Raw genomic sequence first — 25,089 nt, 5'->3', positions numbered from 1 at the left:
GCTGGCATTTTCCCACTGCACTAAAAATATGTCTGTGGCAGATGTCATCTTGGTAGTGTTTTAATGTGTGTTTCAGCATATTGCTTTTCCCTGAAAGGAAGGTACCTGTAAATGACTTGCTTTTGATGTTGCGTGCTGCGCAGCTAAAAGGTGAGGAGAGTGATTGAGTTCCTGAGTTTTCTGTCCTCCTCTCCATGCAGCTGGATGCTTGGTGAAGCATGGTGGTGAAGATGGTTGGAACGCACTTAATGGAGCCGCTGTCATGGGGCCGGGTCAAATGGCCAAGTATAATTGGAAGAGGAGTCCTTTATCTGCTGCTGCTATCAACATGCCTGGGCCAGGACACAGAAGGTAAAACACAGTCTCTGTTGCTAGCTGTCCCCTCCCCCCATCTCCTTATCCACCGGCTTTTGTTTCGTTCACTTTCTTGTCTCAGTTTTCAGCTTTTCTTTTTCATCTTCGTCTTTTTTGTCTGTTTTATAATTCTGTTCAGAAACAAGTCTTCTCAGCGGGGACTGAATATCAGAAGTGTGAACTAAACTTTTCTGACTTCAAGCTTATCCTAGTGTAACTATCTCTGTCAGCTGCCATGTGTCAAAAGATTTTCCCAGTTCATTATTTATACCTTTTTGGATGTCTGATATGTACTGATATGTTACTGCAGTCTTTTCTTATTCGCTTACACTATTTCCTGCTGGGGTCACACTTAAAGGTGCTCTATGCAGTTTCAAAGAAGAGGTATTTGTTTACATTTGCAGAGTCTGCGGTTAGTTTCAGAACATATTTAAGCCAACTCGACTACATGTAATCCTTAAAATGGTTCCATAATAATAAATTATGATGAGGAACCTGGAACAGAACGTAAGAGTAAAATATGTTTATAAACCAAACTGTGGACCCTGCAGCTGTTAACAATAACAGTGAAACAGTAACTTTTCAGGAAGCTACAGAATTGCAGGGATAACATTTTCATGTGAGGAAAGTTTGTTTATTCAGTTATCCGAATAAACCTTAGAACATTTTTACTTCGCTGACATAGTTACATAGTGCACCTTTGAGTAAATAATAACAATATATTTTATATATATTTTTTATTTTCAACTTGCATGTCGTGTATCATGTAATAATAACAGAGTGGAGGGGGAGAAGTGCAGGATCTAATTCACACATCCCCTACTTGTGTGGTTGTGTGCATGTCACAGTCCTTAACTTTTCTAACTTTGCTCATGTTTAAAGTTCTATTCTATTCAGTTGATCTTTGTCTCTGAAGTTGTCCGGCTTGTTGCGATCTGGACTACCAAAGTCTGATCTATAATGAAAAGCTAGTATCCAAAGTTTATTAGTTATATCCTATTAAACCCGTATTTACCACTTTGTAACACGATGCTTTAATTGAACATTATTTCTTCATAAAGAAGACACTCCTCTCACCGCGGTCCTTGCTACGAGTTGCGAACCCCAGCCTCTGCGGTTAGAAGCGCAGGATTTACCCTCAAGACTATCTGAGATTACTTCTAAATAAAGTACAATATTCAATATATACCACCGTGTTCAGCGTTTTACTTCATCAGAACCACTTCATCCTTATGATGATGCAGATTTCCGTGTCGTATAAACCCTTTTAAATATGCTTCAGAAAACCCTCCTCCTTTTTCACGGAAGATATAATTCACAAGTTATTGCTATTAAGTTGTATGCAACTTAGTTTTGTAAACCACCCTTCCTAAAAATAGAACAGATATACTATTTTCAGAATTTAAACATCACGTTAAATCTGGGAAGGTATTATAACCCATTCTTTTATCTTTAAAGATTAGGTGTATGAGATTATGTAATTGTAGTGTTGTCAGCTATGTAGGCTGTGCAAGGGTTACCAAACTTACGCTGTGTTCTCAGAAGGGGCGACTCTCGTCCTGCTGAAAGAAACTCTATCTAGGTCCTTGGATGAACAACATAAACTATACGGTGACGGAGACTTGCGGAACGTTTTACTGGTTTTTATTCAAATGACATGATATTACAACTAGGGATGTTAAACGACTCATTGTTTGCGTGTCGAAGTGTCGGAGGCATGAATCGACAAATCGATCGATTTACTGTGCCATTAAAAAAAAAGAAAAAAAAGACAGTGTGCCTTTTTTTGCGGCAGCACGTAGTTGTGGTGCTGATAAACTGTTCCTTTAAAAAAACACTGCTGTCGCTCGCTGTGTGTGTTCAGACTTCACCTGCATCAAAGCCTTTTTGATAATAAAGAGAGGCTTTAATTTTAAAAACGCTGTCCATGCGTCGGAGGTGAATGTAACTTACTCGGCTGAAAACAGAAACTAGGGAGACGGCTCACTGTACAGTCCCTTCAGTCGCGCTGTCAGCTTGCAGACATGGATCTGTGTACATAAAAACAGATCGCGGAAGCCGTTCCCGTTGACGTTATCATGTTATCCATCAAACCACAGAGTTTTTCTGCACGGCGCCTTGCGAGGTCTCCCGGTGATAGTCACCGTCACAGCGCTACTCGCTGCTTTGCTCGGGCGGAGGCTTTGAGTGAAGGTGATTTACATCTGGTGTGGCCCGGGTCAACAGTGCAGTGCAACATATAAAGCATAACGTTTTAATATTCGTCTACGACCGTGATGTTAATTTAACTTTATGCTGCATATGTTGCACTGCACTGTTGACCCACACACACCGGACCTGCAGCGCGCGCTCGCGACCACTCGTGAACTCGCATGACGGACGTCTCCCATGTGCCCAAAACATCTAATAAAGTGAAACACCCGATTTATCGATTTCTATTTTTCGAGTCGTCTTGAGCACGTGTCGAAAATCGAGCCGAGAATCGACACATTGTTCACATCCCTAATTACAACATCATATAACAGAAAGACAGACAAGACAGAGATGAGGTTATATGCCTACATACTTCTCTAGTGAAATACTTCTCTATTTCCCATTGTATCTGTTGACTTGATCTCTTTTCTAATTTTTTGTAAATCTTGAAACGATACAAGGGTATATGCATGCATGCCCAATAAGTATTGTCTAAATCTTTCCCCGAAACCTTTAAAAATGATTAAGGACTTAAACAGGTATTGCCCAAGTAAGGAGCCGTTTTAGACTACCGATATCCTGCTAATTCCTTTCATCATTCTCTGAGATTTCCTATTTGACCAAGTCATCTGTGTTTGAATAGAGAGAGAGAGAGAGAGAGAGACGGTGTGCTTATTGCATTCCGCCTGTATGTCACCGAGTTGTCAAACCAACTCCCGTCTCTCCGTCGTTCCTGCTTTTTAATGAAAGAGGAGGCGTCTCTTTCCTGAGAAAACTCATAGGAGGAGCCTACCAAGAAAACACATGAAAATCTCACATTTTCGCCCCCTCTGTTCCCCTACGTAAATACAACCTGTCACTATCGTAACCTACAAAAATAAAAACACTTCCTTTGTTTTTTTCACAATAAACCCGGAAACCAACCTTCCTCAATCCGGACTTCACAATAAAACAATTTTACACATGAAATGTACGAACGGAACAGTTTTATCACATTAATAGCCATAATACATTACAGGCTTCAGACCTTCAGCTAGGGTCTATGCGGCAGGGTTTTAGTTATGTTCTGGTCTGAAAGCCTGCCTGCCTGCCAGAGAAGGGAGTGCACACAGTGAACAAGCACCAAGACAAAAAACAGAAGTCTCAAACTAAACAGAATCAAAGACCCAGAGCAGAAGGCTTCTTTCATCTTTTATTGTACTGTATGTCTTCAAAGGTGGTCTGATTTGAGGGCGCCAAAACTTCACTCCTCACATACCAAAGTTCTCCTAACTTAATTCTGTTTGATAAATTATTCCATCTGCCGATTTCTATCTGCCCATATATGTGAAAGTTCAGCATTCTGTGATTCAGCTGTGTTGCCTTTGTGTTTTATAGTGTGTCTTCTCTCACTTCACAATGAGAGTGAAAAGGGATCTGCACTTCATTTAATCATAGTAATAGTGAATGGCAAATAGTAGGCTAAGGATGATATAATGTTGGAAAAATATCCCCATTCACATTCACATTACCCTGACCCTGAGGAGAGCATGGCTGAGGCAAGGTAAGACAGAGATGAAGTCATCAGGGATGGCTCTGCATAATACTCTCTTGACTTCCTGCTCAATTTGTCAGAATATTATTAATATTCCGTTTAACTTTTGAGTCCTTGAGATTTATCCGGTTGGCTTTTAGCTGACAGGGGCTGCAGACAAAGGTGAATGTCTATGAGTGTGTGTGTACCCTTCCATGCAGAGGAAGCGGAGGAACTTTGTACGCATGTGTCTGTGTGAGTTTGTACACAGAGGTTTTTTCGTGAATTCAGTGAAGTGTGCAATAATTGAAAACATCCCTTTGATTCAGGTCTGCCTGTACACATCTGTCTCTCCTCTTTTCACCCTGCCACACATGTTCACCTGCATTCAATTACACTACAAACACTTTTAAACTGTTGGTATACGGTCTAAGAAATCTGAGGATGTGGATTTGCGCATAACAAGAAAAGTATGTTCATGTGTGTGTGTGTGCGTGTGTGTGTGTGTGTGTGTGTGTGTGTGCACGTGTGCGCCTGCACATGTGTTTTTAAATTATTTTGTTGTGTAGGCGGTGTGTCACCGGTTGCTTTAATTGAATGTAACTTGTCTCCGAAAGTGAACAAGACACAACAGACGACATGGAAGTAATTCTGCTTGAGGTGTCGAATTGTCGAGTGTGATGCTCCATGCTCATGCTTGGAAAATGCCTTACTTTTCCACCAGTGTGATTGTCTATGAGAGTCCCTGCATGACAATGACACTGTGCGCTGGTTGATTTGTGTGTGTGTGTGTGTGTGTGTGTGTGTGTGTGTGTGTGTGTGTGTGTGGTAATTGTGTGCCTTTGATTGTGTGTCACAGCTGCAGTGTGTTGAAGGATACGAAATGCATGCCAAAATGACAATTCTAACCCTCTCTTTCTTTTTCAAAGTAACCTTAGCAAAAAACAAAAAAGGCTCCCACTCTGGCTCTGTAAATGTCAGTTACAGTAGCGTGACCGTGACGTGACCCAAACCAATTCCTACTCTCAAGCCCCTTCACTTCAGCTGTGTAGCATTAAGATGGAGGTTAGAAATGACAGATAAATAGTTGGGCACCTTACTTGCCTTTGGATGGTGTGTTGCAATACTTTTGTTGGCGTACTACATTCACTTTATAGCACAATATAGCGTGAAACCTCCTGCACGTCACCTGCTTTTCCATTCATTGTGTGCGTGCTAATCAGATTTCGATGAGATGGAACGCACTCATTTAAACTCTGAACCGAAAAGAAAAAAAACAGATATGATAAATACATTCATTTAGCTTGGTGCGATATAGATTGAATCTTAATGTTCCTGTAAATTCTGTCATTTAATCCCACCATGAAAATGTGATGCTTCCTCCATCAGCCATAATAAGTGTTGTCCTCTTTCATTCCAAACATAGCTGCCCTTTCATACGGTAAATCCACCATGGTAAACTGAGGCAGATGGCGTGAAAGTATTGGGTCTACATTGCCATTGAGCCTGCACTGTAATGTCAATGAGCAACATTGATTGACATTCAACAAAAACCATGAATGCTCCAATTGTACTGTTACACAACAATGGCTACTATCTAGTAATGAATTGAGTTGATTTAATAATCTTGTTTTTATTTTATTTTAGTTGGTTTCTTTCCTTCTGGAAGCAGTAAGCATTGGTGCCAATGTAGCAACCTTTTGAACTTCAAAATGTTCTCCTTCACAGAATGCAGTCCGACACGTTCACAGGACATTATACCTTTTGCAGAGTTTTGTTCTATATCGATTTTGACTACTGTATGTCGGTAAAGGTAATAAGGAGCAGAGGTGTCCGTCCCCCTGTGCGTCTGTGTGATGGAGTAGGACGGCAAATGTTTTCATGACATGATATGCTATGGCGCTAATGTATAGTGTTCGCAGTGGTGTGTGGGGCTGGTACTGGAGATTTATGCTATATTGTGTGCATGTGTTGGGGGCCGGGGCGTACTGTGTGTGCGGATGAGGGTGGAGTTGGCGTTTTCAAGGTGATTTTAATATTTATCACTGCTTTCCCTTTGTTGTTATTGTAGCTGAAGCGAACGTCTACCCATCTATCTGTCCTCACTTCAGCACACCCTTCCCTTCCTCTCGCTGTCTTTGTTCCTCTCTGCCATTCTTTTTCACTCTATCTCTTCTCATCAGCCCCCTGTCATCTCCCTGTTATGCCCCCCCCCCCCCCATATCTGAAGCGCACTGGTATTAAGATCGGTATTTCTCCACCCCTCCCCTGACTCCTGGAACTTTTCCCCTCACATTTATTGCTGTTTTTTTCATGATGCAGCTTAACTCTCAATAAGCTTTTTTTCTTTTATTTTAGGGAAGATAGGGAACGTATATGTACATTACATGCGGAGCAATGAGTCAGGGCAGGTTAAGCCAAGCTTGGCATAAGGAATGGAAGCATGGGGGAAAGAACATTATGCTTAAAAAACACATTTTATTTTGGGGAAGTGAAGAGTTGAAACCATTTGTTGATGGACAACATTTGTTTGCATCTACCCAGAACTATTGGCAGCATCTCCAGCTAGCACTAGTTGCCATTCAGGTTATTAGCCCAACAACAATTTGTTTTGATATCTGCTGTTGCTCAACAAAAATATAATCTGTATGGGTTTGCAAAAAGGAGACATTAGTGAGCTTGAGATGTGTTAGAAAGAGCCAGTACCCTGTGGAGTTTTCATGTAAACGTTTTACAATTGTTCTTTTGCACCAAACGCAAATGTTCTTACAAATAAAAACGTTTGCAAAGCATTTTTTATTTTTTTTTATTTAACATTCATGTGTACAAGCGAGCAGTCTTACTCTTCTTTCCCTCCGTTGGAACATTGGAAGACAGGACGGAGGTTCATAGAACAAATTAGACTTTAACCGCATTCTTCGGAGAGGCTTTTGCTAGCTTAAAATACAAACATACATCTCATGCTATTATGTCACTTTGCTTGTTACACACTAGCAAGTACGGTATTATGCAATACCGCTAATGCAATTCATTTGATTGGATAAATGTATGTCAGTGCCCCAGAAAGTACATGGGAAAAACACTCTAAATATTTTTTTTAAGTTGTCGGACGTACATTAACACATAAGGACATAGGATTAGAATTCTTATTCTCCGTGTCCTTAAAACATTGCTCCACAGTCTTACCAGTGGTCAAAAAACGTTGTAGGGTACCTTTAAAGGACGGACATGAGACATTGAACTCCTCATCTCTTTCTCGGGAGGGAACCGAATAAATCGATAAATGTATTAAATAAAATGTCACAACTATTAATTTTTTAATCTTCTACAGCAGAGACACAATCCTGGCTATGTACCAACCTAAAACAGGATGGATCCTACTGTTGTTGCGTACCATAAGGGCATTTGAGTTCACTGGAGGGGTGTTTATGTATTTCCCACATTGTGTCCTCAGAACAACTATACCCCTCTGATTACCATCACTACCGCTGTCAGCAGTGTTCAAGCCTGCAGTGGCTGGGAACAGACCTGACGTATACTGAGACAGAGACAGAGGAAGAGAGGGAGAGAGAGTCAGGATAATGGATAAGCCAGCACAGTGACAAAGTGGTGATCCCTACAGCACTGAGCCTATGTGTGTGTGTGTGTGTGTGTGTGTGTGTGTGTGTGCCAGTGCCTTTTTTCTGTGTGCAGGCGGGTTCTCCAATCCGTTTTCTCCAGAGATGCATCAATCTAACGCAAGGTCACGCTGTCTCTCCTCTCCTTGTTTCCTCCTCTCCTCTCTTCCCAGCCCTCCATCCAAACCTCTCCTTTCAGTCTATCCTTCTGTACCAATCCCCAACTACCTTATTTTTTTCTTCTCTCCTCTGTCTGCCTAAATCGTCTCCTCTCTCCTCTCCAATTTTGTTCCCTGTGTTCCTCCTCTGTCCTCCATGGATGAATGGATCGGGGTGGAGGGGGGACGGAAGGATGGATGGATGAATGGGTGATGGATGAACGTCTGGCTGGTTGGGTAGAGGAGGGAAGGCGAAGAGCAATCGGACCCCAGGGAGAGGTGCAAATTGGTGTACCTGCTGAGGGAAGCTTAAAAAGGACATTGACGCGTAAGAACTTTCATAGAGGAAAAAAACTGCCTTTTCTCTTGTCTGTATGTTCCAGTATTTCAACCTCCTTTTTATTTTTTACTACCACACCTCTCAATCCTCTTGTTTGTCAGACTGTGTGGCGTATTTTTTTTGTCATGCCTGTCAGTCGATGCAGTGGCAACACTTTGTGGCACTTTGGATGAAATGTGTTGTGATGCCTGGGGATCATTTGGAATGAATGAAAGAAAGCACTGTCGCTTCTTGTGTGCTTTGAAATTTCAATTTACACCGTTTTAATAACTGACTGATCTCTAAGCGACTCTTTGCATATTAAATAAGTCCTATCAAAAGGCCCGATTTGTAATTAACTTACAAACTCTGTGGAACACTGTGGCTATACACGCCCACACACACATACCAAACACTTTGCAATATTAGGTCACTGTGATGCCATTAATCCTCATTCATTCTACCGCGTGCCTTTGTAAAGGCCAGGACACACCAGTCCGACTTGTTTCTACTTGTTCCGACTACGCAAAAAATGGGGTCGGCCGTTTCAGGAAGCTCCAGGCTTCCCGTCGCGGCCAGAGAACACACCAAACTGACTGCTGACTTTCCGTACGCTCTGTTGCTTGCGCGGGACGTAATGTCTCCATAACAGCAGGCGGCGCTAATCTGTATTGTGGCCCGAAAAAATAAGAAAGCCGGAAATGATGGGACAGCTCTCTAGAGCATAAACATTAGATAGAAATACGTATTTATATTTATGGACCATAAGAGCACAATTTTTAGCAGAGAGTGTCGAGCATGGTGTCGAGCAGTCAACAAGGGTTGATGCATGTGAGTACTCTCAAAACGAAACGAACAAACACATTAAAACGATGGCTAGCTGTTGTTAGCTGTTTGTGCTACCCGCCTCACTTCCGGGCTTCACTGATTCGCTAGCCCTCCACCAATCAAATTGCTCCAAATGAAAGACGGTCGGCCAGCCTGTCGCCGCCGATTGAACATGTTCAATCGGCGGCGACAGGCTCAAAACAAGCCCGACGACCTCTACGTCGGCCGACGTTACGGCACACACCAAACAGATTCGTCTCCCGACCCCCTATCGACTCTACGACGGCGATTTTCGGGCTGGTGTGTCCTGGCCCTAAAGGCCAGGACACACCAGTCCGACTTGTTTCTACTTGTTCCGACTACGCAAAAAATGGGGTCGGCCGTTTCAGGAAGCTCCAGGCTTCCCGTCGCGGCCAGAGAACACACCAAACTGACTGCTGACTTTCCGTACGCTCTGTTGCTTGCGCGGGACGTAATGTCTCCATAACAGCAGGCGGCGCTAATCTGTATTGTGGCCCGAAAAAATACGAAAGCCGGAAATGATGGGACAGCTCTCTAGAGCATAAACATAGATAGAAATACGTATTTATATTTATGGACCATAAGAGCACAATTTTTAGCAGAGAGTGTCGAGCATGGTGTCGAGCAGTCAACAAGGGTTGATGCATGTGAGTACTCTCAAAACGAAACGAACAAACACATTAAAACGATGGCTAGCTGTTGTTAGCTGTTTGTGCTACCCGCCTCACTTCCGGGCTTCACTGATTCGCTAGCCCTCCACCAATCAAATTGCTCCAAATGAAAGACGGTCGCCTGCCGATTGAACATGTTCAATCGGCGCCGACAGGCTCAAAACAAGCCCGACGACCTCTACGTCGGCCGACGTCACGGCACACACCAAACAGATTCGTCTCCCGACCCCCTATCGACTCAACGACGGCGATTTTCGGGCTGGTGTGTCCTGGCCTTAAGAGGCACTCAAACTATATTTCTCTGCAGATTTTCCTCCATTGTTTCAAAGGATATTCTAAAAGACAGGTTTCTATAATTGATAACTAACATCTCACTGGATGTGACTGCATATTGAATCTCACACTCTTCCATCTCCCTTTTTTGTTCTATTATCCATCTCCCTGCAGTCTTCCTCATAACATTGGACAGTTTTCTTCGTAAAATGTTTACTTTGCCTATTTTTAAGGGAGCCATATCCACATGCTGTGGCCATCAATCAACGGCGGGAAGCACAAGAGATAGAGCTTTTTCTGAAATCTGATCAACACAGATGCCTCTTGAGACAACTTTCTTTTGCCTTTCTGTGTATACGTTCCTATGTTATGCCAGCATATTTTCGAGTTCACTGTCATTGGCTTTTTTCCCCCCCATTCACGGTCTGGACTCCAGACAAGGAAGCCAAGCCAGCATTCAACAGATGGTGACAAGCAGAATGCAATCAAGTAAAACATAAAAGTCAAATGAGCACAAATATGGCACTGTACAAAAATCTGATTAAAAAGCTTTAGAAGCTATATTGTGTTCCTATTACAGATAATGTGCTAAACTTGACAGTTAGGAGCAGCTGAACTACATTACATTACAACCTCACCTCCACTGGTTTTGTTTTTTGCCAGTAATTTGACAAAAGTTTGTTGTGTCAAAATAGATTCAGAATGTGTGAATGTACTATGTTACCATTACCAGTATGAAATGTGGTGCTGGTAGGAGGATTTGGTTACCTATGGACTGAGCTAGACTACAATGAAAAAATAAAATAGAAAAACTTAATTTAATTAATAATGGATTGGATTTATATAGCGCTTTTCAAGGCACTCAAAGCGCTTTACAGGGTTCCAAGTTCCATTCATTCACACACAGTCATACTGGTGGTGGTAAACTACGGGAGTAACCACAGCTGCCCTGGGGCAGACTGACGGAATTATCAAGCAATTATTTGGTAACACGCAAATTAATACAGCTTTTTTGATTTGATTGATTTGATTTGATTTGATTTATATTTATTTCGTCCATGGATGTCTTCCAACAAAACTCATTTCAACATTCTCACATGTACAATCCATAAAACCATGACGAAAAGGAGGCAGGTGAAGAATATCTTATATTTCCTGCCCCCTCAAAACAAACAAACAAATAAAAACACTCTCATGTCAATGCATGACGATAACAAATGAAACAAAACAGAAACCAAAACACCAATCTGAAACTGACTACAAAACAAAGCAAACCATGATCACAACCATCAATATAGAAATCATAAATTTTTATTTCTATATTATATATAATATATTTAATAATATATAATATTTTTATTTCTATAAGTGCTCATACAAATTCATTGTTTTCTCTTTAAATCGTTTTTTAAACTGAAATATATTTGTACATTGCTATAGTTCACGTTGCAGAGAATTCCATACTTTCGCTCCTACCACTGAAGTACACATTTGTTTTGCTGTTGTCCTTGCAACTTGATGCTTAAAGTGTCCTTTTCTTCTTCCTTCATTTTCTATAAGGATAAACAGATTTTGAAGATTTGCTGGCAGTACTTTATGTTTTGCTTTAAACATAACAATAAGTGTCTGTAATTCGACCAATTCTTTAAATTTTAAAAGTTTAGAGTGAAAAAATAAGATATTTGTGTGCTCTCTATAACCAGTTTTAAATATAATTCTTATTATTCTCTTTTGTAGCAGATAGAGTGACTTTGTGTTGCTTTGGTATGTGTTTCCCCACACCTCCACACAGTAGCTGATGTAGGGCAACACTAGCGCACAATACAGGGTTCTCAATGCCTTATAATCTAACACATATTTTACTTTATTTAATACAAAAGTACTCTTAGATATTTTTTTCTGTATGTGTGAGATATGTGGTTTCCACGTCAACCCTTCATCTAGGAGCACACCCAAAAACCTAATTTCCTTAACTCGTTCAATGATTGTTCCTGCTATAGATAGTACAGTACTTTCATCTTTTTTTCTATTACCGAAAAGCATGAACTTCGTTTTCTTTAAATTTAAAGATAGTCTATTAATATCAAACCATTCCTTTAGTTTGACCATTTCTTGTTCCATACTTTTTACTAATTCATTTAAATCATTTCCAGAAAGGTAAAAGTTTGTATCATCTGCGAATAGAACAAAATTCAGTAACTTAGATACATCACAGATGTCGTTAATGTAAAGTATAAATAATATCGGTCCTAAAACTGAACCTTGCGGTATCCCACATAGAATTTGCATATTATTGGATTTGTTATCGTTATACTGAACATACTGTTGTCTTTTGTTCAAATAACTACTTAACCAATCCAATACTATTCCTCTCACACCATATGATTGTAGTTTTGATAGCAAAATTGAATGATCTATTGTATCGAATGCTTTCTTTAAGTCGATAAATACACCTATCGTATGCTTCTTATTGTCAGTTGCATTTACTATGTCCTCAACTATATTCATGACTGCAGAAGCAGTAGATCTCCCAGAACGGAATCCATACTGGCTCTCGTTCAACAGCTGCTTCTTTTCAATAAAATCATCTAATTTTTGAACAAAAATCTTTTCAAGAATTTTAGAAAATTGAGATAATAACGAAACTGGTCTATAATTTGTAAACATATGCTTATCACCATCCTTGTAAAATAAAGATTACAAGTTCGACTAACACAATTGATTTAAGTCGGATTCACTTCATAATAACAGCTGTTTTCTCCTAATTGAAGTGTTTAATGCTAAACTAAGCAAACTGGGGGCTGGCTGTTGCTTCATATTTACCGTATATATATATGAGAGTGGTATTTATTTTCTCTTCCAGAACGCAAAATGCCATACTTCCCTGATACCATTCAATCCATGTCCCACAACATCACCCATGCTCAGGGTCCATGGGATATGAACCAACAATACATAACATTATGATTGTAGTAGCCGAATCATTTCCCCGTGGCTTGACCAAGACAAAGGATTGTAGACTGGACAGTTCATCAGTTTCAGGTTTATTTCAGAGATTTCCATCAGACATCAGACATAGAGGATTTCATGGAGCATGATAGCAGCAGGGTGAGAGCCGCATGGCACCTACTCGATTAGTTACAGAACAGTGTCTTATATCTCATGTGTGGGGGGGTATCAAGTGTATTATCTCTACAAATAGACAGATACTAGTCCTTCTAGGGGGCGCTCTCATTCTCCCCCCAGTGACCCCAACTTTTAAGACATATACGGTCAGCAAACTCTTGATATTATAGACTATTCAAATCCACCACATGATCTTTAGAAGGCTGCCTTGCCTGCTACTTATTCTGCCCACAGTGCATCACTCACTAGGCCCATGTCTGAAATACCATCAGAAGAAAACAAGTTGATTATTTCAGTGGAAGCAGGCCAGTGTGAAGGCTCGGACGGTATTTCACTGTCATTTGGGAAGAAAGCATCCCTCAGCCTGCCAATGCCTCCTGCTAGTCCACACTGTCTGATTCTGTGCCATATAGAGTTAACCTCTCCAGACTCTCTGCTGATTCCTCACTGGATTATGTATGCGTGCTACTGCAGCTGGGAGTGATTGGTATTCAGATTTTCTTTTCTTATATGTGCTGCTGGTCCACTTTAGTATAACCAGGCATTTTTATAGACTTTATTCCCCATTGAATAGCACCTTGAATGGCCTTGTGTCCGAAATGTGCTTTATAAATAAACTTGCCTTGCCTTGCCTTGCCTTGCCATTGCATATGTGTATCCAAATTTAAATATATTCTTCGGGGATATACTTTGGTTGCTAAGGCTATGGTAGAAAAAGTGAGGACACACCTACAGTAAACAAGTACCTGTGGTTGCCCCTATATGAGTCAGAGCCTCACGTATATTTAATGGTAACTTGAGCATGCGTGAGTGTGCCATGGGCAGACAGGCATACGGGCTCAATTATGTAAACTGTTGTGAAGTGGCCGTGAATGTGCTCATAGAGTTGTGTGTCCAGAAGAGTTGAGTTGTGTCATGGAGACAGTTGCTAAGCTGTGTGTCTGTGTGTGTGTGTGTGTGTGTGTGTGTGTGTGTGTGTGTGTGTGTGTGTGTGTGTGTGTGTGTGTGTGTGTGTGTGTGTGTGTGTGTGTGAACCAAACAACAATAATTGATTTCAACAAGCTCAAGCCTGTTAGGACTCTCCGGGCAATGACTTTGTGGCCTTCAGCTGAAGTCGCAGCCGCACTTCCCCTCTCTGTTCCTCCTTAAGCCTACTTTGTTCTCTATGGGGACTTCTTGGCAAGCCCCCTACCTGCTTATTCAGCCTGCCCAGATTTATTTGAATAATACATAAAGCAGATATTGATTGAAACACTCAAGGTTTTTAATAAAGAAGGCATTGGATGGATGATAAATGTCAAACGCGTCAATCTTTTTTTTTTAAATTGGCTGCCCTGTGATGTGATATTGCCTGAACGTCGAAGTATTTTCCAACACATTTTTCCAGAGTCTTTTTTTCATGTGATCCGCTCCTTGAACACTATCCGCCATTGACCCTCGCACACGGCTCTCTGCGAAGCTTTTCATCACCTTGACAGAAACCTGGCATTAGGTCCATTTATTCACTTGCTCATGCACAAAGTCATTCCACTGATGATTTGTTTTCTTCCAGAAACTTTGAGAAAAAGGCTTGAGCGTGTAGTGTGTGCTTAGAGAAAACCATAAATTAGTGCTTACTGGAATACAAGTGCATGAGGGAAGAAGTGCACAAGTAAACTTTTGAGGGTGCGCATGAGTGGACACTAGACACTTAACTGTGGATAAGTAAACCTGCATACAAGAGGACACTCACTGTGCTATAGGAGCCCTTTTAACAATATCTCATAAAACAAGTGTTCTCTTGGTCAGGAAATAAATATGCCCGTGAACTATGTGAAAGTATGCTAAAATAGACTAAGCCCATTTCATTTTAATATCTCACCGTGTACATCTGTCAATTTGATTCACCTTCCGTGCTGTTTACGGTTTCATCCCATTTAATTTTTATTATTTTGAGGGAGGCAGAGGTCTGACTGACAGGTAAAGAGAGGAAAAGCAGATGAAAAGAGACAGAGTAGGCAAGAGACTTAGGGTAGAGAAAGAGACAGACATGCCCCATAGAGAACAAATGGCTGCTTAGTAATAGATGAGGGGCATCAGCTTACACTGAAGGATAAAAAAGGCAGTCAAGCAGGGGATACACATCTGTCATATGCTGTTCACACACACAAGCACGCAAACACACACACACACACACACACACACACTCACACACACACACACACACACAGACCAGCTGGTAGAGTGGGACATAACTAGTGACTTGTTCCATGGCTCATGTATCTTTCCGGATTGCTAACTTTGAGATGCACACATTAACAGATTGAAACTTTTTTTTGTGTTGTTCAGGAGCAAATCAATGTGCTTTTAGATCATTCTTTTACTAATGGGCTACAGTATTTCTTGATGAACAACACTTTATTCATCTGTCCAGTGCTTCTATGCAGCATCTCGGCTGGTTACCAGGCAACCTCACAGGAACATCAAGAGTCCAGGAGGTCACTTGGTCTTTTGTTAATCAAATAAATAGTTTCTCTTGGATACGTACTAATACCATACATGTTTTTCACTGTATGTGTATGCTAGCTGTAGAATGGCCATGCTAAGAGGTGAGCAAGGTGAAGTGAAACAGTTTTGTAATTATTTGTGATGTTTAAAGAGCGGCTTGTGAAAAAGAGCTGATGAGAGAGAATAAAGTATATCATTGAAGGTACATGCAGTTTGAACTTGTGGTAATCATCTCATGCAATGCAGGCTTGAACAACTGCTCGCTTGCCAATAACTGCTAAATCTGTGAACAAGGTAACAAGTGGGTAGCACATCAACTGTGAATGTAGTTAATGTTTCAGTGTATCTGCCCGTTGTTAAGCCATAGACTTAGATTAATAAAAAATGTTGTATAGTCTACGTCAAAGCAGTAGTGTTATGTCAGCAAGCCAGCAATTAGTTAGGTTGGAGTTTTTTTAAACTAATTCTGGGCCCTGGGCAGGTTTAATCTATATTTGGGAACATACAATTCAGTCTCCCAAGAGGTTTCTTTTCTAGGTGAGCAGATATCCATTCTCCAGCATCCCTATGGTTTGTCCCAACCGTCCTCAAGAGCTGTCTGAACTTCAAACCCACTTAGTGCATTTAATGTTTGACTTTGCACTCTCCCCTTTCTGCTTTTTTGTTCTGCTTTTCTTTGCTATTCTTCTGTGAGTGAAGGGTTAATGTGTTTCTTCATTTTTTTCTTCCGCTCTTTCCTTCTCAATTTCCTCTCTTGGCTGCTTGACCTTCCTTCTCCTCTTCTTCTCTTCCTGGTGGGATGTGGCCTCTTCCCAAACTGCAGATTGGCAATATGAGGGTAAGAACTAATGTGTGTGAAAGTGTTCAGTCACTGTGCTGGTTTATTAACTCCCCCCCCCCCCCCCACCCCGCTAACCCTGAAACTGTCATTACCAATGGTGAAAAAAGTGGACATTAGCCTCTCTTGGGTGTAAGTCTCACCTCCCTTAACTCACCTCTTCTTAACCTACATTTCATTTCATTTATATGATTGCCATTTCTATTTCCCCCCATTGTGCAAATAAGAACGAGGTTAATAAGTATATTATATCCACCTCACATTCCCCTTATTAATATCTGTGCTTTTATTGCTAATGTCCTTGGAGCCTTTCTTGGCCATGCTTTTTTTTCTTTTCTATATTTAGTTTTTAACTACGTTTTCTTCATTGTGTTCTGTCTGTAAACCCAATTTTTCTTCTCCCATTTATTTTCCCATGGTGCTCCTTCTGCTAACCCCGTACACCTCAGTCCTGTCCTATTGTCACTTTCACTTTTCTCACTACCTTGCTGTTGTCACCCATAACCACACTCTCGTCTATCTCTGATATATATGTGTCAGTGAGAGAGTGTGTGGTTATGAGACTAGTTCATTTTCAAAAAGAGACACTCACTCCGATAGTTACGGAGCCCCTAAAGGGACATGGAGGAAAAAAAATGTTTTGGTAAAAAAAAAAAAAAAAAAAAAATCAAACTCGAGATCTCGAGTTCAAACTCGAGATCTCGAGTTCGAAGTCAAGATCTCGAGTTTAAAGTCGAGATCTCGAGTTTAAAGTCGAGATCTCGAGTTTAAAGTCGAGATCTCGACTTTGCCTTCAAACCTCTCTCACCGTCACCAATGGTCCATGCATCAAAGGCATATCAATTAATCTATGGGAAACCACACAATAGTGTCATGGAGGAGTACTTGGAGCATTCTTTTCTCACACTAACACCAAAATACAACCTATTAGGCCTAAATCTAACGTTTATTATGCACATTGGAGAGAAAAGTGACAATGCTTCACTTCATTTTGGCGCACCATGGACAGAGAGTGGAGGTCTAATTGTCAACACACACACACACACACACACACACACACACACACACACACACACACACACACACACAATATGTAGACGGTATACATTTGACTATATCAAAACGTGAACGTTTCCAAGACACAATGCCGCCTACACTTGAGGAGAACTCTGTTTGGCTGTATTGGCTGGTCTGATGAAGGCTATTATGAGTCGCAAAGAGTAATTTGCACCGGATTAGACTATGTCCGCGTTCTCCAGTGACTCCATATGATCGGATCTTGAAGCACTCACAATAGTGCAGGCAAAATATGAAATTCAATTGGATTATGCGAACTTTCTATTTTTCTTCACTTGGAGAGAGAAAAAGCGCTGTTCCCGTGCGCTCTGGCAGCACTACACCTGTGCCCGGCGTGAGCCTCAAACTGCGTCTTAATAGAAAAGATAACTGCAGGTCATATGACAAAACTAGCGATCGGACTAGGTTAGTAAAGCCTAATTAAGCCTTTCCCAGGAAGGGATCGTGTGTGAATAAAACACAGAGTCTGGACTGGCGTATTTTTAATAGCCTATAGCAGAACTTCCTTTGCTGTGCGCTGGGGAGAAACAGACACGCTGGTAACTATTCTGCTCCAGATCTGCACATTGGACAGCGCCACGCGATCCTCACAGTTTTGCTGCTGTTTAGTTAAAATTTGTGATTTTTTGGGTGCAATAGATGAATAACATGTGCCGTCGGGTGAAGCCTCTTATCTCTCTCGACCGTGTGCGAGGCAAAACAAATCAGGCGCTGTTTCTCCCCAGCGCACAGCAGAGGAATTTCTGCTATTATTAGAAATCACCAGTGCAGACTCTCCTCAAACTATTAGTTTAATTTAGTTTTTATAATCAGCGATCGATTGTTTCATTTGTACACAGAGACAAACATGTAGGCATGTAGCGGTGTGGCACATTTACGCACGAAAGCTTCCCTCAGAACGGAAGAGAAAAAAATTAGCTTTTTTATTTAATTATTATTATTGTAGTCCAGACTGTGTTTTATTCACACACGATCCCTTCCTGGGAAAGGCTGAAAGTGTGAATGAGGCTTTACTAACTTAGTCCAATCGCTAGTTTTGTCATATGACCTGCAGTTATCTTTTCTATTAAGACACAGTTTGAGGCTCAAGGCGGGCACAGCTGGTGTAGTGCCAGAGCGCACAGGAACAGCGCTTTTTCTCTCTCCAAGTGAGGAAAAATAGAAAGTTCGCATAATCCGGTTGAATTTCATATTTTGCCTGCACTATTGTGAGTGCTTCAAGATCCGATCATATGGAGTCACTGGAGAACGCGGACATAGTCTAATCTGGTGCAAATTATAGCCTTCATCAGACCAGCCAATACAGCCAAACAGAGTTCTCCTCAGGTGTAGTGTAGGCGGCATTGTGTCTTGGAAACGTTCACGTTTTGATATAGTCAAATGTATACCGTCTACATATTGTGTGTGTGTGTGTGTGTGTGTGTGTGTGTGTGTGTGTGTGTGTGTGTGTGTGTGTGTGTGTGTGTGTGTGTGTGTGTGTGTGTGTGTTGACAATTAGACCTCCGCTCTCGGTCCATGGGGCGCCAAAATGAAGTGAATCATTGTCACTTTTCTCTCCAATGTGCATAATAAACGTTAGATTTAGGCCAAATAGGTTGTAGTTTGGTGTTAGTGTGAGAAAAGAATGCTCCAAGTACTCCTCCATGACACTATTGTGTGGTTTCCCATAAATTAATTGATATGCCTTTGATGCATGGACCATTGGTGACGGTGAGAGAGGTTTGAAGGCAAAGTCGAGATCTCGACTTTGAACTCGAGATCTTGACTTTAAACTCGAGATCTTGACTTCGAACTCGAGATCTCGAGTTTGAACTCGAGATCTCGAGTTTGATTTTTTTTTTTTTTTTTTTTTTTACCAAAACATTTTTTTTCCTCCATGTCCCTTTAGGGGCTCCGTACCGTAGATAGTGATTGCAGCAGCTAAAGTAAAAAAAAAAGAAAGAAAGAAACTTACAAGCCCTTTGGAACCATTTCATACTAAACAATAACATCCATCCAGTGAAATCATCCATATGACATTTTTATTTACAACTGACTTTTTACATTCCCTTTTTCTCTTCTCACCCTTTCCAGAATGTAAACTGTCTCGGTCCGGTCCCCCTGCCACCATCGTTGCCATCGACGAAGAAAGCCCCAACGGTAAAGTACTCAGTTGTTTTTTGCTTACTCAGTCCAGGTCGGAAAGTGGACTTTAAAGGTAGGGTCAGCAATTCTGGAAAACACTTGTTGACAAAATCACCTATTGTCAAAATCAGTGAATATCTCCTCACAATCCACTACTTGTCCGTACTGTGTTAAAAAGCTATAGCCTAGGCTCTGTAAACATGTATGTAAACAAAGGGTATGTAAACAAAGGGGGCTCACCACAGCTAGCAGCACGCCAGTTGTACGCCACTGTACGTACAGGTAGTGGATTGTTGAGGAGATATTCACTGATTTTGACTCAAAAGTGATTTTGTTCTCCAGAATCGCTGACTGCGCCTTTAAACAGAGGTCTATAACCCCTTGACATGACAAGGGGAACACTCCTGTTTCAGTTTTTATAGATAATCATTCGCTATTTACCGCGGGTCGAACCAACGCTGTAATATGATCTTGACCTTTTTCATTGCTGATTGGCGCGGCATGTAACGTGCACTCATTAATATGCATGAGGCCGGCGCCGACTGTGTCATAGTTGGAGTCTGATCCCTGTCCTGCCAGAGAAGACAGGAGGTCATTCAGTTTGAGCACAATCTCTGCATGTGAGCAAAAAACAACCAATAGATTTGTGGTTTCTTCCTGTAGGTGCAATCTCCTGCTATTCTTAAACAAGCTTAAATCATTTGACATTTCGGAAAGTTTGCTTATTTGCGTCTTGCAGAGAGTTGAATGAGAATATCAGCACCATTCTTGTATAAATGTGAAGCCACATCCATCGGATTAGATATAATGTGTTGTTGATTAGTGCGCTTTGGAGGTGCTGGTATAGGCAGGTTTTGTTACCTTCGGACAGAGGTTAACAGTTTTAGAACACTTCCATTTGTCCAGTGTTTACTGAATGTATGCCTCTGAAATTCAAATGTTCTATCTCATCTAGCAATGATAGCAATACACTACCCCCTGCAGTTCAATATCAATCCATTTACCTCCATTGTTGTAGAAAAGCTGGAAGTTGTGAACCCATTATTTATTGCCTGGAGATAGCTTTTTCTTTAACATGTGGCAAGTGTACCGCTTTATTTTGTACCATGTTAGGTTATTCACTTAACCTGCTATATATGCAACTAAAAATAGAAGAGTGGGACTGTTCTAAAAGTTTTGCTCGATACAATCAAATATTTGATTCGGTTGTATTTGTGTTTAAAAGCAACACATTTTGAGTTGCCTGAGATGTGAGGATGTTGTCAGTTAAATGATGTTTGGTGTCAATTGGTTACTTTGCAAAAACTATAAAGCTCAGGGGATTGGACAGGATATTGGACACTTGTTTAACACAAACTCCTTATTTAAATATGTAATATGTATTTATTGTCTCTTCACTTCTGCCACCTTGAACCATGTGACTAAACAAACAAAAAAGCCTGCCAGAGTCTTACAGACACCTTTCATCAAAACACCAGAGGATAAATATACTTTTGTTTATCCGGAGTTAGCTCAAACTCTTTAAGAGCTTACTAGCTACTTAGAGGCTCCTGGTTTGATTGTTCTACTATGCAGAAACAAACACACAAGTCTCCCTAGGAGTGTTTCTGTGCCAACATCATTTTTGCCGAGTTCAGAGGAGGTTATTCATAGAGGGATCACATTTTAATTGATGAGTTTAATCCTTTGGCTGCGAGTAAATTAGGGCTTATGTTGGCCTCGTGGAAGGTCACTGAGTCTTACTGTGGGAAGGTGAAATGTACACAGATGCGCTGGTCTGAGCGGCTCAATCACCCTCTTATCTTCACTCTATAGATTACCGTTCATAAATGGAAACCTGTCCTAATGTTTGCCATGTCTGCTGTTCAACTAAGTTTAAAATTGTGAAGCCTGATCACTTTAAATCCTAACTGACATGAAAAATGATAAGCGCAACCCCAGACAGAGAAAAATAGCCTTCCCGACCACATACCCAGACAGCATGTCTGTATCCCTTGATGGCTTAATGCATTCTATTAAGCTAAAACCCATTATTTCTCATATTTTCCATTTTGACAAAGTTCCTCTACATTCTTCATGCTGAAGACTAGTAATTATGTGCAGGACATTGTTTTGCAACTAACCACTTTCCTCATATGACTACATGTATACGTTATTTGAAGTACTTCAAATACAAAGTGAATGACTCAAGGACAACCCTAGTGTACTCTTTTATCAATTAAATGTTTTTTGTGTGTGTTTGTGTATGCTTGAATAAAATAAATGCAACACACATTGTGTTATATGCAATACAGCACCACTCATTAATTTCAAGCAGGTTAAAATGAGTTGAGCTCATTAAGACACAAGGGCAGCTGAGAGCAGAAGTCGGACAGTATTAAAATACTGCTCCGATACATTTAAGTGAGTAAATAACCCAGGGAAAAGTAAATTACAAATACTTCAATATATTTGTACTTAAGAACAGTACTTTAGTGTGTGTGTGTGTGTGTGTGTGTGTGTGTGTGTGTGTGTGTGTGTGTGTGTGTGTGTGTGTGTGTGTGTGTCTGTCTGCGTGTGTCTGCATTCGTCCTTAACCTGCTGTCTAACAAAACACTGTGTGTGATGTGTGGTTCTCTATTTGTGCCGGTGTGTTTGCATTGTGTGTAGACACTCTATGCACAAGTGTGTGTGTGTGTGTGTGTGTGTGTGTGTGTGTGTGTGTGCCTGCTCGTGCAGTAATCTTCCTGACTTAGCTGTTGAAGAATAATTTAGCATTGGAACGGTTTGTATGCGTAATGCTGTGTATTGCTCGGTGGCTGTGAAATAGTGTTACATATTTAATAGAGAATCTCGCTTTAGGCTGATTATCTTTGGTGGTGTTGGCAAAAGGGAGAGAGAGAGACTCGAGTAAAACAAGAGCAGCAGGGAGGAGGGGGGAGGAGGGCAATGAGATACAAGTTAGGCAACATTTTTCCTTTGGCTAAATGTCATAAGTAAAAGGAGATAATATTGGAATTAGGTTGAAATTTAATAATATCAAGTAAAAGGGTGATTAGAATGAGAGAGCTTTGTTTGGATAGATAAACATAGAGCGAAACACACACAAGCTTTCACCTGATTGCATTCAATTGATAATTTAACAGATAAATAACATTCTATTGTGCATGTGTGCATACAAAACTACAATATGTAATGGTTAACATTCATCTTTTCTTAATGCTCTAACATTGTTAGTCCACTGATGTAAATGTACTCAGCTTTGCTAACCTATGGCTCGAACAACCATTAATGACAAAAGATTCAAATATAGTGGTTAAAGTTGTTTTAAAACCTCCACTCCAGGTAAGTGGATTAAAGTCATTGTTGAAATACAAATCATCAAATTCCAATGACATACGGACATGAGTAAAAAAAAAAGGGAACATCCTGAATCTGGCCAGGAAGACTTGATTAGGACCCTGAATGGCAACAACAAAGAAAGCACAAATGCCTGCCACTTTTACTTGTAAAACTTACCCAAGGCTTGTTCTTCATTTCATTTTATTCATATATATATTTTTTTTACTTTTCTACAGTTTCCAGCTGAAATGATAAAGCTGACTGAAAAAAAGGAAGATTATCGTTACATATTTCAATTTGGTTGGGTGGATGTTGGTGGTTGGTCCTGTCATTTGTATTGAAGATGAAGCTCCTCAGTCATGCTTGACCCACAAAAAACTAAGAGATACAAGCTGCTTTAATTGCAGCTCGTTTTGTTGCGACATGACCCACCCTCAAAATATTGAATTATCTTTTTTTGAATTAAATAATTTCAGGTTAAAACGGTAAGTAGGTACACTGGATTCTGTTGGCAGGTAGATGTGATGAATTCTTATTCAGTCAATGGCTCACACCCCTATGGTGTCGCCACATTAAGCTAAACTAATGCCCTGTAAAAAATGTTATGAATGCCCCCCCCCGCCACAATGCTCGTTTATACCCTATACCCTCTTTATTTCCATTGGCCTTTCATTCAACCCAATATTTTCCCGCCTCACTCTCTGTGTTCTCCATTTCTCTTGTTCCCTTAACTGCTCTCTGTGCTTCTCTTGCCTGGACAGTTCCTTACCTAGTCTGCACACACTCACACCTTCACAAGGTTTCTGGTTAACACGCGGGTCAATTTAATCAGGTCCAGCCCAGTGCTGTATTCAGTCATACGTCCTGAGTAGTGAGGTCACTGTGAAAAGAGCCCCCCCCCCCCCCCCCCCCGTTTGGATGAGATGGTCTGTGGAATTAAATTAGAAACAGTCACACACTCTCTCTCTGTTTCCTTCTTCTTACTTGGGCCATATTTGTGTGTTACAGAGAGAGAGAGAGATTTCAGGGAATTAAACTCCCTGAATGGATTCCATGTTTTATCCCATTTCACATATAAAGAAACCAATTTCATTAAATTTTTCCCTGTTTATATAGCGTCAGCCAAAATCACAGCAAGACATTTGACAGGGTTTCCGTGGTAGCGCAGAAGGCCATGACCCAATTTTTTTTATTCCGGGAGATCAGATATGAGATTGTTCAGTGTGTGTGTGTGTGTGTGTGTGTGCCTGTGTGCATTGAGGGAAAGTACACACACACACAGACACACACACACACACACACACACACACACACACACACACACACACACACACACACACATATATATTATGATTAATAATGCAGTGTGTATGGCCTGGTAATGGGTCTCTCATGATTTGAAACTTCACAAAGTTAAGCGTTTAAACCTTTTTATTTTAGATGCCATTTCTGTTAGAATATTTTTTATTTCCAGTAAACCTCGACCGGTGTGTATTTTCATCCGGGAATTGTTTCATGAAAAGACCATTAAAGTCAATACTTTTCCATGAAACACAGATGTCCATATGATTGACCATGTAGCTTTTCTTCCTTTTCTCTTGTCTTTCACCGCCCACAGTTGACTGTGTGAAATCCAATCAAGATTTCTTCCGTTGCTGCTGCCGCATGTCTTGTTAGGCTCCTTATATACTTATTTTTATTTTGAGGGCTTTATCTTTTCTGGGAAATCATGCAGACGAAAGTGTCAAAGTCATTAAAACCCATTTAGATTCACCCCAGTTTTCTCTTATTTCTCTGCTTTTATTTCATCTTTCAGTTATAAGTATTCCAGGTATACTCGTATCGAGAAGGCAAACCGAGTAGCCCCCATATCTGGTCTGCCGTACTTAATTGAATGCTGTGGAGTATTATTTTTACTCTCTTTCTCTCTCTCTCTCTCTCTCTCTCTCTCTCTCTCTCTCTCTCTCTCTCTCTCTCTTTCTCTCTCTCTCCCTATCCTCTCCTCCCCTCTCTTTCTCTTTCTCTATCTCTCTCTCCCGCTCTGTTTCTGCTTGTCCATCTCATTGCCCTTAACCTTGGCTAAAACCCTACATACACTCAACAAAAATATAAACGCAACACTTTTGTTTTTGCTCCCATTTTTCATGAGATGGACTTAAAGATCTAAAA

The 25,089-nt window shown here is 40.7% G+C and overlaps 1 protein-coding gene across 1 annotated transcript in view; it reads left to right on the top strand.

The window, feature by feature from the left end:
- Positions 1-218: 218 nt before the first annotated feature.
- Positions 219-25,089, top strand: part of LOC307266459 (protocadherin-15-like) — a gene marked incomplete at both ends in the record, with an annotated part of 135,721 nt that continues 110,850 nt past the window's right edge. The window contains 3 exons of the mRNA XM_080048487.1: positions 219-351; positions 16,384-16,398; positions 19,549-19,614. Of these exons, the coding sequence (XP_079904613.1) occupies positions 219-351; positions 16,384-16,398; positions 19,549-19,614 (214 nt within the window). The remainder of the gene's footprint in view (positions 352-16,383; positions 16,399-19,548; positions 19,615-25,089) is intronic.

Source organism: Ammodytes marinus (genome assembly GCF_949987685.1).
Source record: "Ammodytes marinus genome assembly, chromosome: 20".
NCBI classification, from domain to species: Eukaryota; Metazoa; Chordata; class Actinopteri; order Uranoscopiformes; family Ammodytidae; genus Ammodytes; species Ammodytes marinus.
Note: the sequence above shows the minus strand (reverse complement) of the source record. Positions and strands in the feature narration are given on the sequence as shown.